This window comes from Doryrhamphus excisus, linkage group LG14 (assembly GCF_037039965.1).
Source record: "Doryrhamphus excisus strain RoL-2023G ecotype Guam linkage group LG14, RoL_Dexc_Guam_v1.1, whole genome shotgun sequence".
Classification (NCBI taxonomy): Eukaryota; Metazoa; Chordata; class Actinopteri; order Syngnathiformes; family Syngnathidae; genus Doryrhamphus; species Doryrhamphus excisus.
Genome location: NC_136370.1, coordinates 7,099,372 through 7,120,670, shown reverse-complemented (window position 1 = coordinate 7,120,670; position 21,299 = coordinate 7,099,372). Strand labels below are relative to the sequence as shown.

The 21,299-nt window shown below is 42.2% G+C and overlaps 1 protein-coding gene across 3 annotated transcripts in view; it reads left to right on the top strand.

The window, feature by feature from the left end:
* msrab (methionine sulfoxide reductase Ab) overlaps positions 1-14,022 on the top strand; it is a 64,664-nt gene extending 50,642 nt beyond the window's left edge. For all 3 annotated transcript variants that reach the window (XM_078796273.1, XM_058090842.2, XM_078796272.1), the window contains exons 5-6: positions 1,141-1,247; positions 12,281-14,022. In XM_078796273.1, the coding sequence (XP_078652399.1) occupies positions 1,141-1,247; positions 12,281-12,451 (278 nt within the window). In that variant the 3' untranslated portion in view covers positions 12,452-14,022. The remainder of the gene's footprint in view (positions 1-1,140; positions 1,248-12,280) is intronic.
* Positions 14,023-21,299: the final 7,277 nt, after the last annotated feature.

Here is a 21,299-nt window from a genome sequence, read left to right as displayed (position 1 = left end):
CACCAGCTCCTCCTGTTTCGGTCATCCCTTGTTTATTGCGGTTGGCTTTGAATTAGAATTTCCACAAAGTAGGATTTAATATTAATAAATTACATATTTTGATAGTTCAAGCATAGACTTTCTAACTGTTTTTTTTTTACCATTTTACCATTTTTTACCATTTTACCATAGAACCTCACTCCTATTATTCTTCTAACCAAGCTAACTGGTTAGCTTAAAATGTATTTATTCTAAACTTAACTAAAAAACTTAACTTAACTAAAATAAAATTAAAATATTTCAAGCAGAGTGGGGAAGAAGAACAAAGTAAGAAGCCAACAATTTACCACTTCCACACAGAATGGGAGAACTTCTTTTCACTATGGCCGAATCCATGCAGTGTGAAGATAATCTCATCTGTCGTTTCTCATCAATGTACATAAGATTACTTACTCCTAGTGGCCTGAATATTACACATAACGTGTCTTTCACTATTTTTGTCAACACGAAACAGCAGTCTTTTATTAATTTTCATAACACTGCGATGGAGTGAGGGAGCCACTGTACACTGACGATTCTTTGCAGCTTGTTACCCTTTGTGTGTAGTGATTAGATTGCATCATCAACGCGCATTATCGTGATTGGGCGACAGAATTAAAATTTCTATTGCCGACCATATTAACATCCATCCTATGGCATATGGTTTCAGTAGAGCGAGACAGATGCAAAAACAAACGATACAGAGGAGAATAACAAGTGAAGAAAAAGCAACCGAGTAGGCTTCCATGCATGCCAAAGCTGCTCAGTAACGTTGCTGATGAAGAGCATACAAGCTGTGGCAGCTCCTTATCCGCATGTACTTTGCCGTGGTCCTCCAAACACACTGATGTAAAGCTGATGAAAATGTTGACAGTGCTTAGATGACAATGAAAATGAAAACGCACCCACCTACACAAACCCATAGACCAGCAGACACTGCAGACACAACCGGCACCCTTCTGAAAGTGATAGCCTAAATACATTTGGCTCCATGAATTGAAGATTGGGGATGATGACATAATTGTGAAAACCTTTTACATGCAAATGCGATGGTGTGCGTGATGATTGCGAGTACTTATACTCCATATTGTGTGCATGTGTTTTGTTTTGTTTTTTACGCAGGTATGAAGCAGCACGCCGACATTGGGACTCAGTACCGTTCTGTTATTTATGCAACCACCGCTGATCAACTGGAACTGGCATTGAAGAGCAAAGTAGCCTACCAGAAGGTACACATACGTTATATACAATAATGTCCTTTTTTTTCCCCCCATAACGGCGTAATGACGGCGTTACCCAAGGTCAGAGGCCAACTTGTTCCTTTTATGTGCTCTCCCGTTTCTGATTTTTAACCAATCATCTCTTTCAAGCTTTGAGAGATTATTGTTCTGAGTCAAAGAAAGAGCTATATTGATTTGAAATGATATCCGTCCCAGGATGGATGATTTATCAGAGGTAAAAAGATCCTATCAGTATGTGTTTTCAACGCTCGACTGATCAGTTTTCAACCGATCCTTTTCAACAGTTCAGGCGTTGTACCTTATTGATTTAAAGGGTGTTTGACCCCAGATGCTTGGCTTGTTTTGCTTAATTTCTCAGTGGAATGTTGAGCATTGTGAATAATATCCAATATTACCTCTCACCAATTTGTAAACCATAACATTCAGAGATAATTGATCTTAAAGGGTGTCTATTAGCAACAGGAAGGAGTCATATCAGTGTCGTTTTCAATGAAATGTGTTGCTTTATTGACTAAAGCACGGGATGATGGCACTCGAGTTGAAGCATAAACTGCAAGAATTGAGTCACACTTTTAAAACTTTTTAATATTCCGGTTGTTGCTGCTCCCACTGAATGAATTTTTCAAGTGTGCTTTAGTAGCCGTTGAGCGCCGGTAAACTAAAGCATGGACTAGAGTCGGCCCATTTTGTTTGAATAACAATCGAGTGGCCGTCTCTGGAGTGGTGACCTCTCAGAGTTGGATGATGTTTAGTTAAGCAAAGCCACCTGTGTTTAGTTGATCACATCTACATCCTCTCAGGCGTTGTTCTCCGCAGCCCTCGTGCTGAAAGAGCACAAGAGGGCGCATAGGTCATTGGAGCTCATTGCTAAAACTCTCCAGTTGGCACACGTCGTCCCCTCCTTTTGTTCACTCCATCCATCTGTCCATCAGTTCGTCTTATCCGTTGATCCCGCCATCTTTCTAAAAGCTATTCAGCCACAATCAAGGGCTGGGGCAGAGGGGAGCAAATTACGACCGTCCTTTTTAACTTCAGGGGTCAGCAGTCACAGGCTACGGGGGGGCTGTGGTGTTTCCATGACGACAACCTCCCAACCTTGGCCTTGGGCTGGGGTTGGAGGTGAGAGAGGGGTGGCAGCTGAGACCGGAGTGGTGTCAGGTGATTGTAGGAGAATAAATAGAGGAGGGTAATGAGATCGGAGAGACAAGACCTACAGCCTATCAGCTGATGGTGACCCCCCCCCGCCCCCAACCTTACCACTCCATGACACCTAAGCCAACCTAATCAACTGACCGTGACCCATCCTCACATACATCACATTACATACACTTTTACAGACTGTTTTGTTCTGGCATACTACTAAAACAAAATGAATAACCTTTTGTTTTATCTCATTTCGGTTATCGACAAAAAAGCCAATATCGGACATCCTTACTACAAAGTCATGCATTGAAAGAAGTCAAGTAGATGAATATTACCTGTTACCTATCATGTCCGAGGCACAGAATAGCATCACACAACATCCCACAATCAGATAATTTCATACTAGACAACATCAGCACCCCGATCTGATGTGATATATAACATGCACAGACAACAATACAACAACAATTGCACAGGACAAGAAAGTCATATCCTAATAGTTATTTGTATGTAGTACTGGTACACATCGGCGCTCTTCCGCCTGTTACAGTTCTGATAGAACCTTAAAAGGCAGAAAATTGCCAGGTCGATGTGTCCCCTACTTTGTGTCAGTGCTGCTTATACACAAAAAAACAGAAAACAAGAAACAGGAAAAAAAAAGTATGTGAACTTCTGCTGGCCTTTAAAGGCTGTAATATGGTCAACAATGTCAATGTTGTGTCCTGGCTGGTCCGACATTATTCCCACCCTGGAAATTGTTGACGTCAAAGGACGCTTGGACGCTTCTATACATTACACCAGCCGTATTTAATGTTCCGATAGCAAGATTCCATGTCACTGACTAGGTTCTGTGTGAAAGGCACAGATGAGCCCATACAGTAACTGTGGAAGGTACCCATAAGAATACTTAATACGGGAGAAAATCAGCTGATAATGAGACATTTTGGTCTTGTCGAGTTTGTGTTCTGCTTTTGGATTTGGTGTCTTACTGGCGCAAGATTTTCAGGTGACCCTTGAGTTGTTGGACTGTGCCAGTTTGACCTTGAAAACCGTGTTGGAACACGCCATACTGTTGCTTTATATCACAACCATTCATTCATTCATTTTCTACCGCTTTTTCCTCACGAGGGTCGCGGACAACTCGCTGTCTTTGGGCGAGAGGCACCCTGGAGTGGTCGCCAGCCAATCACAGGGCACATATAGACAAACAACCATTCACACTCACATTCATACCTATGGACAATTTGCAGTCGCCAATTAACCTAGCATGTTTTTGGAATGTTGGAGGAAACCGGAGTACCCGGAGAAAACCCACGCATGCACGGGGAGAACATGCAAACTCCACACAGAGATGGCCAAGGGTGGAATTGAACCCTGGTCTCCTCGCTGTGAGGTCTGCGCGCTAACCACTAGACCACCGTGCCGCCCTATATCACAACCAAAGTAGCTCTAATGGAGTGTATATGGATGGTATCACAGCGCAACAAAAGGCCCTTCATATTGGGGCATATCGTCTTGTCAGCTCCCCAGTTGACGTCTGAGTCTCTAACCTAGTTCTCGCTCACAAAACACACATTTACAAACATCTGACAGCCTTCCTCTCTCCCTCTCTTTCTCTCTCTCTCTATCTTCCACCACCGACGCTGCTGACACCACCGATCTGTCAGCGACTTCAGTGGCACCGCAGTTTTCGACGGCGCTCCATCGGGAATCTTATTCTCGCAGAACCAAAATGGTCGCCGTGTCGCATTGACGCTAATCCTGAAGAACTCCAAAAATGGCATCCAATAGCGTGCGGCGATTAAAAGCAATCGAAACGTCGAGCGAGTGAATGGGTGAGACATTGTAAGACGGCCAACGATAAGGCTGGCATCAAACAATCCAGACACACATGTATACATACATTTGGCTCATGCACTCCCCGCCCGATGAATAATTAACCCGTATGAAAAGTCTCTTCTGCAGGGCTTTCAGTTTCTTAACTTTAGCATTGAGGTTGGTGGGGGTGTGCGGGAGGGGGCTTGTTTAAACGCAAAAGTGGGGGATGGGGGGTGTTTGAGGACGGGGTGGGCGAGTGGGGGGGTTCTTCTATAATGAAATTTGAAATTTGCAGAACATCAAAGGCTTCTGTAGCCAAGCCGCTGTGGCAGCAGAGCGCAGAGGAGGAGTGCATCTCTTCCCCCGCCATGTCTCACCCATCCAGCCCCCACCCACCTACCTCCCCCATCTCACCCTCTTTTTTTTTTTTTTTTCCAGCTCCCTCCCTTACTCATCCTTACCCCGTGTCTTCACGAAACCCCCCCCGCCCCATCTCCCTCCAGGCCTGGGAGAGAGGAGATGGGAAAGGTTGATTTGGAGGAGGGCAGGGTGGTGGCATGAAGACAGGTTGGGGTCGGGAAAGAAACATGGCGCATGTGTGTGTGTGTGTGTGTGTGTATACAAACAATAGCTTCTATCAAGCCTACCTCATCATTTGTGTGTACACGTGCCCGCTCGTGTGTGTGTGTGTGTGTGTGACGCCTCCAAGGGGTGAGTGTGCCCTCTGATAAGGCAACCCAACTTAATAAGCATGAAAGATGGAAGTGGGGGCAGACACTGGGGGTTTAGATGAGGGTTTTAGGGGCTTGGGAGATGGCGGCGAGGTTTTTTGGGGTGAAAATGGTGCATAACGGCAGACTTCCAGTCGCACAAGGTCAGCTCGGACTCCTCTTCTGAAAAGGTCACATTCAGACTTTTGACAGCTTTTTCCCCAAAAAGTTTGTATCCCGTCGTCCAATCCTCTTATAGGGAAGACAGTCTCGCTTGGAAGTTAAGTATCGTTTTTTTAATGTTTCTCGAAATGGAAGCACGGCGGCTTCCTACCTCACAAAATGTAGGAGCCCCCGCTGAAGATTACAGCCCTGCTAAAATGGATGCCTAAGTGCGAGGAACAGGAACAGAGCACAGGAAAAAAAAAAAATCACACACAGAGTATTGCATGTTTTATGACATATCACAGAATTTTACCAAAGCGAGTCATGTGACTTTTGGCTTTTTCTACCCACCCATCGCATTAAAATAATATCGATGCTCCTCTCGTTTTTTATTCTCTCCGCATCCCTCATCTTTTACTGAGGTCATCGAGTGTGAATGTGGTCGAGTACCAAGGTGTGTTTACCTTTTTTAATGTGTTTATTTATTTTAATGCTTTTGTAAATAAATATTAATAAAAATGCTAATATTAATGGACATTTCTAGTATGTTTAGTACCTAAAATAAAAAATACAAGTCAGCTCATATGACAAAATATGATTTGTCCTCCAAAAATGCAGCATGCTTTCCGCATTGGACTCAGACTGAGGCGTTATTACATAAATCAGCAAATTGAGGTCATATCCGTCTTCAAATGTCTTTGCTATGAGTCATCGGGTGTCACAAAGTCCATGTCAAAGTGCGTCTCTTGGCTGCGGGCCTTCTGAAAAAAGGCGGGGTAACGGCAGCCAGCCGACAACACAGTGGGGTATAGGACTCGCTTACATTTCCATTCTTCCTCCACCGCCACCTCCGCCCTTTCTCCGGGTGTCACGTCCTATTTGTGTTGCGGGGGCCCACAGCGCGCCTCTCTCGCCATCGCCAGAGAGATCCTCAGCCTCTCTTTCGCTTGGCTGGAGAGCTAAGAAGGACTTGCACGAAGCAGCGGTGGTCCAAGCAAGGGGGGAAGACGGGATCGAAATACACCCACCCGATCAGCCATGTCAGCCATGTCGCTGACAGGGAAACGTTTCCGACAGGCATGAAGGGGAATGGCTGACTGGGCCTGGGCGAGCTCGGGAACACACACAAACTTGTTGTGCACCAACCCGATTGACACAAATTGATTCAACGGTACGGGTAGATGTTAGTATATTTCGTTTATTGCATATAAATAAAAATCAGCATTAAATATCAATGTCAATATGCTTAAATTAGCATGAATGCTAACATGCGTTTATGTGTAAAGGCCCAGTTTCACACTTTTAAGGTCAGAAGTTGTCACAAGAATTCACACACACAAATGTGGCGTTCACATACATCACTGATGCATCGTCATACAAAGAACCGACTTGAGAACATGTCGTTCACGCTTCCGCTCAGGATATATCCCTCCTCCATCTTTTTACCCTCCTACGCTGCTGCATCGAGCGAGCGAGCAGAGCCACGTAAGGTTAGCCACGGCGGTGTGACGCTGTGCATTCTGATTTATAGATCTAAAATGGCGGCCGTGTTGTGACTGCTGTAGGATGGAGCGCGAGGGAGCGGTGAGCAGCGGGGCGGAGGGGATGGAAGCTGTGGTTGGTTGAGGGGGAGGTGCGGGGAGTGGGGGGGGGTGGTTGGTGTTAATGTAGCGGACCATCTCTCGGACGTTTTGTTCCCCTCACATGGACCTGCCCCCCCCCCATGCCCCGAAGGGTTTGCTACCACTGTAGCTTCGTGGTGATCACTGGTTAATTAGGCCAAGAGCTGTATGTGCTTTGGTCTGGCTTGGCTTTGCTAGCGCACTGCTGTTTAAGTGTAGCACATGCTGCTGTGTCACAGCATTTTAAAAAGGTTTAAATGAACGTCTCTCTTTCTGATATTCCGTGCACCGCTATTTGGCTTGTGGATGCTCCTGCAGGAGGATTAGAGCCTCCACATTGTAGCGGCAGCTCACTGAGGACTTTGAGGTCAGCTGCTGCCTCAGCCGCTCTGCGGGGTGCACAGCTTTGATTAACCAGTCCTCTGCAGCGCCTGCATATGAAGTACTATACTGCCCCCTCATGGACAAAACTAGACAGCAGCGTTCTTGTGTCTTATTTGTTGTAAAAAATGTAAAGTGGGGCATGGACCAAAGAACAAACCATTGTCAGGGTGAGGTAACGATTACATTCATTTTCTACTGCTTATCCTCACAAGGGTCGCGTATCTCAGCTGTCTTCAAGCGAGAGGCGCCAGCCAACCACAGGGCACATATAGACAAACAACCATTCACACTCACATTCATACCTATGGACAATTTGGAGTCGTGGGAGGAAGCCGGAGTCCCCGTAGAAAACCCACGCATGCGCAGGGACAACATGCAAACTCCACACAGAGATGGCCAAGGTTGGAATTGAACCCTGGTCTCCTTGCTGTGAGGCCTGCCCGCCAACCACTCGCGTGCTATGCAGCCCCGTAACAATTCATTCATCCATTCATTCATTTCTACCGCTTTTTCCTCACAAAGGTTGTGGGGGTGCTGGAGCCTATCCCAGCTGTCTTCAGGCCAGAGGCGGGCTACACCCTGGACTGGTCGCCAGCCAATCACAGGGCACATATAGACAAACAACCATTCACACTCTCATTCATACCTATGGACAATTTGGAGTGGCCAATTAACCTAGCATGTTTTTGGAATGTTGTAGAAATGCGGTAGGGTGGAATTGAACCCTGGTCTCCTAGCTGTGAGGTCTGCGTGCTAACCACTTGACCGCGGTGCCGCCCCCATAACAATTGTTTATCAAAAAGTATAAGAAGATTTTAATATTTTATTGTTTGTTTTTAAGTCACTGAATTGGTTTGCCCCTCATTACATCTTGGACCTTGTCCAAATTTACACCCCAGTGCGCACATTTAGGTCAGAATGCTAGCTCCAGCTGGTGGTCCCCAAGATGAGACTTAAGACCAGAGGGGACCGGGCCTTTTCCGTAGTCAACCCCAAGCTGTGGAACAATCCCCTCCCTTATGTAAGAAAATATTGAAAGCTTTAAGTCTTGTCTTAAAACACTTTTTACATTACCTTTACACTGCATTTAGTCAGTCATGGCATGTCTGACATGTTCCTCTCATTCCGTGTGGAAGTGGTCATTTGTTTTTGCTTTGAACTTGTCCTTCTTCCCCACTCTGTTTAAAATCCTTTATTGAGTTAAAGTATGTAAATGAGTGGGTAATTAGTTAGCTTGGTAGCTTTCTATATGCTGAGAACGGCGGTCCTCTGTTATGTCCCTGCCATGATCCCGTCACCTGCGCATTAGTATTGCACAATGTGGTGTATACAAAAAATAATAGGAGCCTAAAGGTGACTGTAGGGGTGTTATTTCATTCAGTATTTCATTTCAGTTCTCTAATAATGGTAAAAATTAAAAAACGTTTACGATGCTCTAACTATGACACAATTCCGTTTTATTAATATTGAATCCTCTTTGTGGAAATGAAAATGAATCCGTCTGGAAGCAATTACACGCAGATAAAGAAGGGACAACTGTACATGTAACTATAGCTAATGTTAGGAGCTAAACGTGGTCAAATCACGATCAAACTATCAACAACAACATAACTAACAACATCAAACGTACTGTAGGTAATGCATATGATAGATATAGATCATTCGCTCTAATTTTGAGTAAAACATGTGTAAAGTTTAAATACTTTTCTTAAGTCGGTTGCTTGGGAACATCCTTCCGCTAACATTAACTGTGATGTTTGACATTATTTTCATCACTCCTCATAAAATACTGAATGGACAATTATTTTTATTTTTACACAAAAATATATGATGTAGAGTTACATAAGATTGCGGCACCATGTTTTTGGTGGCAGCAAGCTATGGTGCAGGTTAAAATGTAAAAATACTGTATATGACTGGCAGGTGTCCAGTCCAGGGTGTACCCCGCCTCTTGCCAAGAAGTCAGCTGGGATAGGCTCCAGCTTATGTGTGATCCTACTGAAGACGAGCAATATAGAAAATGGATGGTAAAGTGATTGAACTGTCACCATAATGCAGCCTTTTATTTTTACCTTTTATTAACTGTTTCATTTTAACATACTGAGCTGCACGGTGGTCCAGTGGTTAGCGCGCAGACCTCACAGCTAGGAGACCTGGGTTCAATTCCCGTGCATGCATGGGTTTTCTCCGGGTAGTCCGGTTTCCTCCCACATTCCAAAAACATACTAGGTTAATTGGCGACGCCAAATTGTCCATAGGTATAAATGTGAGTGTGAATGGTTGTTTGTCTATATGTGCCCTGTGATTGGCTGGCACCCAGTCCAGGGTGTACCCCGCCTCACGCCCAAAGACAGCTGGAATAGGCTCCAGCCCCTTGTGAGGAAAAGCGGTAGAAAATGAATGAATGAATGAATGAATTTTAACATACTTACCCTTCAGAGTAGACAACTGTAAAATAAAACTCAAATAAAGTAAAATGACTTCCCCTTTGAAGGCACCTGCTCATTTAGTGTCTTATTATTGGTACTGTTGGAAGTAATTAGCATACAGCATCTTGTCATTTACATGTCTTGCGTGAAGTAATGCGTGATGATTGTTTGAACTCCAAGTGCATTGGTATTTCTGGAAATAATATCAATATCAGACATGTTTGTCCTCACTTGTTGACCACCACCAACTTGTTGTCTGTCTTGTTTTGACGCCCGGATGGCATCGTTAAAAGACAGAACATCACACGTTCTGGATTTATCAGAGTTTAGTGAGCATACATGTCTCTGAAATTGCTCGCTTCTAAACATATTTGAAGCCTCACCCCCTTTTTTTTGTCAAGGTGTTTAGGAAAGTGTAAGCTTGAAACGTGTCTTATAAGGCGTCCTCAAAGCGAGACGATGCTGTTTGATGCTGCCGTCCCTCAGCGAGGAAAGTGCAGCACTAGAAAGAGAACCAAACGCCTTTTTATTGTCACTCAGTCGCACAGCACCAACTCTTAAGTACCTTAACGAGACATGGAAAGTTCACATGGAATACCCTGCAGATAAAAAAACAACATTTAACAGGCGATGCGGCTTTGGGGAAGTTGAGAATGAAGTTTTTTAGATTTCTTCGTGTCAGCAGAAGATGCTGTTCTATTGGTTATGGTAGGTTGAAAAATAATAAAAGTGATATTGGAACACTCAATAGGAGCTAAATGTCAATAACCTCAAACATTTGATAACTGTACAGTATAAATGATAGGTAAACCACAGTTTAATAAAACGACAATAAAGTAGAAGTACTCACCACCGGAAGATGCCTATAAATAAGAAACAGGAAGGTGTGTGTAGAGCGATACTGTTTTTTTTTTTGCCATGTTATTGACAATGATTTGCGTTGCTCACATTGTACTAGTATTTCAGTAACAATACGATATTGATATCGAATACCAGGCCATCCATCCATCCATCTATCCATTTTCCTCCGCTTATCCGGGTCCGGGTCGCGGGGGTAGCAGTCTCAGTAATCCCTCCAGCGTGTCCTAGGTCTGCCCCAGGGGCCTTTTCCCAGCTAGGCATGCCCAGAACACCTCACCAGGCAGGCGTCCGGGAGTTATCCGGACTAGATACCCGAGCCACCTCAACGAGGCCGGTATCAGCAAAAAAAAAAAAACAGTATCGGATGATATCAGCCTGCATCTAAAATCGCAGATATTGTCAGTCCCTCCAAAACAATTAACCAATTCCAGACTATCCAGCAGCACCTGATTAGAGCCCATGTGATCACAGAAACAGCTTGTGTTAACATGTTAACAGTAATAAGGAGTAGTAGTGATGCTGGCCGTGTATATTTTCCATTAATTTCTGAAAACCTGTCACGTACACAGAACCAGTGGCACAGAATCATGGATGTTTAATACGACCAAACTCATCAGTCATTTGAAGCAGTATCCCGCAGGACGACAAAAAGACATTCGCTATAACAGAAAGGATGAACATCCCCTGTCGGTGACACCCTTACAGTGCTTTGGTATTACTGTCCATTTCATAGAAGCACATGGTCAAAGTTATCATGTTGATCCTTTGTGATCCTTTAACCAATGTTGATCGGCTAAATCGTCTAATATCACCTCACGCATTTTCTTTGCTTTGGCTCTGATGCTTAAAATGAAAAAAGTTAACAGGGATGCTGATCCAATACGATCATACATGAGTGACATTGTGTGATACCGATCATATGGATTAACTGTATATTTTGGGAGATTATTCATAAGTTGAAGATAACAAAATTAAATGAATCTCCGTTGGCCATCTCTGTGTGGAGTTTGCATGATCTCCCCGTGTGTACATGCTTTTTTTTTCCAGGTACTCTGGCTTCCTCCCACATTTCAAAAATATTAGGTTAATTAATATTAGGTTAATTAGAGACCTAAAGTGTCCATAGGTATGAATGTGAGTGTGAATGGTTGTTTGTCTATATGTGCCCTGTGATTGGCTGGCCACCAGTCCAGGGTGTACACCGCCTCTCACCCAAAGTCAGCTCAGATGGATGGAGTATCCATCATCCATCATATATTTGTGTTTTATTTATAAAATAAATAAATTGGGGCGGCACGGCGGTCGAGTGGTTAGCGCGCAGACCTCACAGCTAGGAGACCAGGGTTCAATTGCACCCTCGGCCATCTCTGTGTGGAGTTTGCATGTTTTCCCCGTGCATGCGTGGGTTTTCTCCGGGTACTCCGGTTTCCTCCCACATTCCAAAAACATGCTAGGTTAATTGGCGACTCCAAATTGTCCATAGGTATGAATGTGAGTGTGAATGGTTGTTTGTCTATATGTGCCCTGTGATTGGCTGGCATCCAGTCCAGGGTGTACCCCGCCTCTCACCCGAAGATAGCTGGGATAGGCTCCAGCACCCCCGCGACCCTCGTGAGGAAAAAGTACTGGACAAAGTGTGCCCCTTGTCGCCTCAATACTGGTGTTAGCAACCCTATGTCACACAGCACATATGTAGGATTTGCCACCGCATACTCATGAGTTTATGTGATCGACTTTGAAGTGACACACTACATATTCTTCTGCGTCCATATTAGTCTGTCCCGTGTACTAAACTATTTCTCTTTTTTTTCAGGTTTTATGCTTATCGCCAGTTCTTCCAGTATTCTATATTATGTGCCACTTACTGTATGTTGGTGTGTTGTCAATAGGTCCTTGAGGCAAAGGGTCTCGGTGCCATCACCACCGAAATTCTGGAGGGACAGCAGTTCTACTACGCCGAGGACTACCACCAGCAGTACCTAAAGAAGGTACCCAAAGGTTATTGTGGCTTAAAAGGCACTGGGATCGCCTGTCCCATTGGAGTTGGAAAGGATGATTAGTGATGATTGCTTTAATGGTTAATTGCAGTGAATTTCAATGATGATGAAATTGTAGCAACCCTGAATCATTACAATTAGCGGTAATCTCACCAGTGTGTATCCGTAGCATACCAAATATGGAGAATCTGTATGCAGACAAGGTCTGCATACCCTTGATTAGTGGGGGTGGGGGGGGGGGTTAAATCTGCCTGGAATTAATTCCCACTGATCCTCTGATGGTCTTTTAGACTTTAGCTTCGATGCACAATTTCTAAACTTACTTAGGCAACCAAATGCCTTCTTTATTAAACCCAAAAAAATCAGTAGTGAGTGCTTTAATCAAAACGTAATCACGGTTAATCATGTTGAGTTGAAGCTGTCAACAATGACGTCAAGGTGCAGTACCGTATTCCTCCACAGCGTGGCGACATTTCTTATGGAATAATAAAGGGATATATTATTGTACTTGAGTGTCAGTGTTTTAGCTGAGTTTTTTGCGGTAACTCATATAAATAAACAAATGTTTTGATCTATATATTGTCTCATAAATCCAAAAGATTTATTTTATCATTTACATCAATCTAATTTTGGAAATGACCCCTTGTGTTTGTCAAATTCAGGTGAATCCCATCTCCCTGTAGATTTGTTATTGCCCCATTTCAAAGTAACAAGCGCGTATGAGTCATTGTGGTATAAACATTCACTCCGTGTTCTCGCACTGAATCATAGATTGTAATGACACATTTTGTTAAAACTACATGAAAACACTTTAGATAGGGTATTCTACAGCATATGAGCATACATTGTCTTTCAACTGAAATCAAGCTGGCAGCCTATTTAAACATGGAAATCACACACAGATCATATCTACAAATAAGCTTTTTGGTCGACCGCATTTTGTTTCAACCCACTCTCTTATTTCCCCCTCCCTTTTCTACTATCTCTGTGTGTGTGTGTGTGTGTGTGTCACATCCTGACACCTGTGTGTAGGTGTGGACCAGGGCACAGGTGCAGGTGCAAGCTCTCAGGGCCTATTTTCGTATTGGGACAGATATTTTTGCATGTGTCTGCATGCTGCAGCATCAGTGTGTGTGTGTGTGTGTGTGTACTGTGGTTTGCTTGATGGAACCGCATTGACTAGTGTGTGTGTGGTTGGGACAGCTAGCTAGCTGCTCCCATGCACCTGCCTTTAATTTAATTTGGCACACTATCTTGTTTTTGCTGTTCCACCTAATGAACCCTTTAACTAAAATGTCACTCAATAGACCTCTGCCAAGGCCGAATGATTATGCCAGGTAGAAGTGAATTGCTTTCTCCAAGCTTAGCGGGCAAGAGTACCAATGTATGTAAGAAAAACACAAGCCTAGTGAGCAAAAGATGTAGAACACTGTTCAACTCCTGTCCCCTAGGTGTCACAACTGCATATGCAACTTTCCTGAAAAATTCCAAACTTTACAATAACCACTACTATTTGCTCCAGTATGGTATACAGTACAGTTTTTAGCCAAGGTACATGTATGCTGTGTATTTTACCTGTATTATCATATATATTTAATAAAAAATGTGCTAATGTGAATGTTCAATTGCAAATGTCCGGGGATCCAATATATACAGTATACACAGTACTAGTCGCTACATTGCAGTTCAAACATGACGCCCTCACTCAAACGCAGTTTTCCAAAAATGCCGGCCATTTTCAGAAAAGAGAGGTCCATACTGCCAATTTACGGGCATTTATGCTGATCTTTGAAGAGTTTTAGGACTACATAAACATTGAAACTATGTACAGCAGGGGTCTCAAACACGCGGCCCGCAGGCCAAATGTGGCCCGCAGGACACTAGTTTGAGGCCCCCGCCTTGAAAGTTTAATGTTAGTGCGGCCCGCGCAAGTTTGATATGGATGCTGTATGGTATCATGTACCCAGAAAAAATTATTACCTTTGATTAATGTTCATGTTAAAGGTTAAATAACTGTTAATAGTTATCCTCCCTATCCGTGTGGAAGTGGTACGTTTTTGGCTATTTAAGTTTAAAGGAAATAACTTGAAGGCTACCGTTTAGGTCGCTAGCTCTCTAGTTTGCGAGTTAGCATGTGTCTCAAGACCCTGCAGTTGCGCAACATGTTGTAAATAAAAAGAGTATAAATGTGACTATAGTCGTGTTTTGTCATGTCTACAGGGCTCTAATAATGCTTTGTTCATTTTAATCTGAAAAAAATAATTTGTCTATCCACCAACTATATGTGGTTTCTTAAGTTTTTATTATTTGGCGTTTTATTGTTATTATTATATTTATTTATTTATTTATTTATTACTGATTGATTGATTTTCTTTATTCTTGATTTGTTTATTTATTTTTCATTTTATTTTGTGCAGTAAGTAAGATATTTGTGAACAGTGGAATGTTTTATCAGAGCTTTTATTGTAGAACATCGAAACCAAAGCAAAGTTTATTCATTTTTCTGTTTTTAATAAATGCGTTTTTTGGGGGGGGGTTTGGAAAACCTGACACGGCCTAGTTTCGCCCAGACCCTAGCTCCAGTGGCCCCCAAGTAAATTGAGTTTGAGACCCCTGATGTACAGAAACTTTTGACTCTATTCTTTGTTTTCTGATTTGGACCAAACACTAGAGAAAATGAGCTTTTTTTGTAGAGAAGCAAATTGAAGCAGAACAGTGACTGACGTCCATATTTTTTAGTTTTAGTGAGACCTCAAACATCTGAAAAGTTGTTTACTTCAATGAAACAACAAAAACAACACATGAAAAAAGATTTTGATGACAAAATAATAAAATGTATTCATAGATTTAGAACATACCACTAAATAATCATCTATTTACAGATGTTTGCATGTGTTTGAACTATTTACAGATGTGTGTGTAAACTATAGACATGTGTGCGCGAGACAAAAAAACAACAACGGCGTCACCAACATGAATTTGATCTGTAGCTCATGTGAAAAAAAGTCTACAAAGTCTGTTGTCTATATGTGCCCTGTGATTGGCTGGCGACCAGTTTAGAGTGTACCCAGCCTCTCGCCGAAGATAGCTGGGATAGGCTCCAGCATACCCCGTGACCCTAATGAGGATAAGCAGTATAGAAAATGGATGGATAGAGGATGCATATTGTGTTCTGCATCCTTGTGATGTATTGGAGCGATCTATCGGTGCTCTGCTGTATGCGTCTGTTATATATAGCATGCCCGCGACCCTAGTGAGGGTAGGCGGTATCGGAAATGGATGGATTTATATATTGTCGTAATTGTTTGTTCTTACAGTGTGGCGTTAAAATTACTTTGTATCACTATAAAACCCGAAAGCTTGCTCCCAAAGACATATTTCTACGTCTTTTCCATTTTTTTGAGCCAGAGGTAAAAAGAGATGATGATGCAACTGCACACGAGTACAAGTCACTGTCAGAAGTGCATTTGATAAGGACTCAGCAGGCATCTTTTGCATGTATAAACACACTCAACAGCGAGGAAGAATTGAATTGTGAAAAACATCAGTGATTGAATGAGTTAACTAGCGAGAGGAACTATACCATTGGTTATACACAAACACAAGCTCCTTGGTGCCAGTAATAAAATGTTGATGTTCCAGTTATTGCTTGTTTTCTTTGTCAGTTGCGTGCAGTGGGGGGATGTAAACGCATGGTACTCTTAAACACATGCGTGCATCCATAGGCAGGAACCAGGCTTTGTATGTAGTATATGTGTGTTCAGACTGAGCCTATTGTGTGCAGATGGGCCTTTAATGGGCCAACAGCTGGCTACAAAGAGCATAACGCTCCAGCCAGCTTTCCTTGTCCCTCTCACTGACCTACTCTATATAATGTAAAGAGCTGGAGGCCACACTTACGCTACAATCTATAAGCTCTACTTCCTTTTTTTAAAAAAAAAAAAAAGCATCCCATCCACCTGGTTCAAAAACTGAGTCATTGTGAGAGCGACGAGGTCGCGTGGAAGAGCGAGCGTCAAGCGGCATGCGTCACAGGCCTTAACCTACTCTGAGATGTAAAGGAACACAACCACCTCGTACCGCCGCCTAATGCAAAGAAGGGCTGCACCCACGCAAAGACGCAGAACACAGCAAGTGACACCTTGCAGAGACGTGCACCCACGCACACAAACTGCTCACCGCGTCCTCGTATACGCATCTCATTTGCCTGAGAAGCCTAATAGACCTTAACTTTAACCACAGCATTAGTTACACTTATTAGGATATGCTAATATGTTATTGTGGTTACAGTGTAAAGCAGGGGTCTCAAACTCAATTTACTTGGGGACTACTGGAGCTCGGGTCTGGGTGAGACTGGGCCCCATCAGGTTTTCCAAACAAAAAAACAAAAAAAAAATGCATTTATTAAAAACAAAAAAAATTTAAAAACTTTGCTTTGGTTCCAATTTTCTACAATAAAAGCTCTGATAAAACATTCCACTGTTCTCAAATATCTTACTTTTTATTTTTCTACACAAAATAAGATGAAAAATAAATAAACAAATCAAGAATAAAGAAAATCAATCAATCAGTAATAAATAAATATCGGTATATTGGTGGGTAGACAAATAATTTTTTTCAGATTAAAATGAACAAAGCATTATTAGAGCCCTGTAGACATGACAAAACACGACTATAGTCACATTTATACTCTTTTTATTTACAACATATTGCGCAACTGCAGGGTCTTGAGACACATGCTAACTCGCAAACTAGAGAGCTAGCGACCTAAACAGTAGCCTTCAAGTTATTTCCTTTAAACTTAAATAGCCAAAAACTTACCACTTCCACACGGATAGGGAGGATAACTATTAACAGTTATTTAACCTTTAACATGAACAATAATCAAAGGTAATAATTTTTTCTGGGTACATGATACCATACAGCATCCATATCAAACTTGCGCGGGCCGCACTAACATTTAACTTTCATATCAAGGCGGGGGCCTCAAACTAGTGTCCTGTGGGCCACATTTGGCCGGCGGGCCGTGTGTTTGAGACCCCTGGTGTAAAGTGATTGAAACGGAGGTCTTTGTAATGGAGACAAATTTATAATACATAATTAATATTTGGACAAAATGTGTAAAAGTTTTTATTAATTCATTCATTTTCTACCGCTTATCCTCACGAGGGTCGCGGGGGTGCTGGAGACTATCCCAGCTCTCTTTGGACACGAGGTATAAAACTTATTGTGGAATAAGTTCTATCACAGCATATCATAATTGTAATGTAATAGTAACAATAATGTAAACAATAGCATATAATAGCATCTTTTTACTGTCATCCTCAATGCAATTGGTGTGTATTGTAGGAGGTCGGAGGTCTGCGCTCTACTGTTAACTCTCATAGCATGCAGGCTTTTTTTCACAGATGCCAGATGTGTTTGCATCCCCTCCCTCCGCCCCTCTGGTTCCTGCATGGGCGCATGGGCCTCTATCGGAGCACCGGGGCTCCAGGAACCGGAGCACACAGCAATGCCTCTGTGTTGCCCAGAGAAGCGCAGCCTTGTCTGGGCCGCTGCATCTGCGGTCTGAGGGGTGAGCTGAGGGAAAGAGGGTGAACCAACCCTGGTGTGAGTTGGCCTTACTTGTCCTGCATCCTGGACTGACCCCTGCAGCCTTTTTCTGTGGTACGAGTGGGCCACTACCAAAAATATTTTTCCCATAATGATAATGGACATTAATAAGTTTATTGTAGGAGTTGCACTCGTGTAGAACTGTGGAATATCATACTGACGGACAGCTGTGTGTAATATTTAGATACTTTAGCTACGTGAGAAGGACAAAACAAACTTGAATTCATCAAATTTGACACCCTTTCTCATAAACGTGATCCTCCATTTGGAAGAGTAATGGGTTAAAGGTGGTGATGGAGGGCAGCACGTGTTGTGGGGGCCACAGTTGGCTTATTGGCTCGCTTCCCATGCTGTGACGCTCTGCACCTGGTCGCCTGTGTGTGTCCGCCATGCTAGCTGACACTGGCGGCACATGACATGTCGGAAATGCAGCCTTAAGTGCAGAGACAGGCTGTTTGTTGCAATTAATACCACTTATCAGCAGAGGGGGTCTATACTTGGAGGGTATGAGCTGGCATGGATGTTTTGCACAAGGGGCAAATTGGTGCAGTGCACCGCCACAACCAACAGATGGTGCTGTGCATGTTCGTCTTTCTTTTAGTATGTGTGTTACGTTTTTGCAATCGTTATTATGTTTCTGGCAATTACGGCAGTAGCTAATGCTACTTTAACAGTCTTATCTGCTGCGTCCGTCTGCATCTACTCGCATGTGAGCCACGCCTTGCCACAGCTGCCAGTCAGCGAGAATGCGACCTCTCGATGAAGGCAGAAGACAGGAAAGTGTTGCACAACTCTTGGGTTTCTCAGGTGTCGCTATTGTGATAAACACACATACATAAAGAGGACACACACAGTTTGCAACATGAACCGACTGTTTTCACAATCTTGCACAGAGGCCTTTTCTATTTTAACCAGATCCTAACCCTGATACATTCATGACTGAGGAGAGATGTTCCTGTACCGGGGCGAGGGGTGTGGTTAAAGGAAGTAAAAAGAGTGAACGACAGATAGGAAAGGAAGAAAAAGATGGTGATGATGATGGCTGCACCAGGAGGAAACGGAGTCAGATGATTTTCAAGCAGCTGCTCCTTAACACCCACACACTCTTCCTGCTGCTGGGTGTGTGTGTGTGTGTGTGTGTGTGTGTGTGTGTGTGTGCGTTTAAACTGAAAGCATATTGTCAGTATGTGTGATGTTGATGCAAGTGTTTGGGTTTTTCATGGATTAGTCATATTTTTTTTTAAATATGATTAAATGTTAAAATTCAAATGCCCCCAAAGTTATACAAATTGGCAAGGATAATATTCCTCAAAAGACAAATAATGTGTTGTGATGATGTCATCCCTCACTTTGTGTTTGACTATAGCATATTATTAGTGAGAAAAAAAGCAAATCATACATAATTTTTGCCCAAATTAATCATTTTCATCATACAAATGGCTAAATGAACTAAAATACAAATACAGTGGTCGCTCGTTTATCGCTGGGGGATAGGTTCCTAATATAGCCCACAATAAGCGAAATATGCAAAGTCGTCAACTTTAGTTGTTTACAATTATTATGTAGTGTATGCTAATTTCAACTGTGGGTTCCTAATATGCTCATACAGGCATGTAAACACATCCTGAGACGAGGTGGAGCTGCACGTCTTCAAAATCCAAAATCAGTATACAACATCCTCGGCAGTATTAAATACAATAACAGACACATAACAACAGAGCACCGATAGATCGATCAAATACATCACAAGGACGAAGAACACAAGGTGCAATCATACACTTTTTAAAACTATGCAAAATTGCAAGATAACACTGAACTGCTTTTCTACATTGGTCACTAGGTGTCAGTAATTGTTTGGTGACACCACCACTGAAGAACCAGACTTGAACAGCTGGATTGGATTTCAGGATTTATATATATACAATATGTATTAATATATATTATTATAATTATCATTATAATGACCGCCGCAATAATAATAACAATAATGACCATCATCATCACACTGATAACACAGGTTACTGTTGTAGCCATAGACTGCAACAAGCTAAAACTTAACTCACCAGCGTCACTTCCTGTCCCTCATTGATTCTCACTGTGAACGGTCTTAAATGGCTTTTATCAGGGGTCTCAAACTCAATTTACCTGGGGGCCACTGGAGCTAGGGTCTGGGCAAGGCTGGGCCACATCAGGTTTTCCAAAAAAAAAAAAAAAACGCATTTATTAAAAACAGAAAAATATACAAACTTTTTCAGTGCTTTTTTTCAGTCATTTTCTACAATAAAAGCTCTGATAAAACTGTTCTCAAATATCTTAATTTTTATTTTTCTGCACAAAATAAGATGAAAAATAAATAAACAAATCAAGAATAAAGAAAATCAATCAATCAGTAATAAATGAATATAATAATAATAATAATAAAACGGCAAATAATAAAAACTTAAGAAACCACATATAGTTGGTGGTTAGACAAATTATTTTTTTTCAGATTAAAATGAACAAAGCATTATTAGAACCCTGTAGACATGACAAAAAACGACTATAGTCACATATAGTAACATATTGCACAACTGCAGGGTCTATGAGACACATGCTAACTCGCAAACTAAAGAGCTAGCGACCTAAACGGTAGCCTTCAAGTTATTTCCTTTACACTTAAATAGCCAAAAACTTACCACTTCCACACGGATAGGGAGGATAACTATTAACAGTTATTTAACCTTTAACATGAACATTAATCAAACGTAATAATTTTTTCTGGGTACATGATACCATACAGCATCCATATCAAACTTGCACAGGCCGCACTAACATTAAACTTTCATATCAAGGTGGGGGCCTCAAACTAGTGTCCGCGTGTTTGAGACCCCTGGCTTATATTCTCTGATTATACAATATATACTAGATTAGTTAATACAAGCATAAAAGTGACTATATGGGTGTTATTTCATGTCTATGTGGCTCTAATAATGTAAAAAAAAATATTTAGAAGATCCATCCACTTTCTCTGAGGCGGGGTACACCCTGGTCTGGTCGCCAGCCAATCGCAGAGCACATATAGACAAACATTCATCAAATATGGAAAAATGTATGTTTTCTTTATTTTGTACCACTGGAAAACTGACAAGATGACAGTATGATGTCATGCAATTTGAATGAATCATTTTCGAGCAAAATATGGCTCTAAAGTTGAATATGAGCAATTGGATGTCAACAAGTGTCCCAGATTTTGCATTTTTTTCAGTAAGGTACTGGAAATAAGCAAAATTGCAACAAAACTATTTTAAAAAGAAAACAC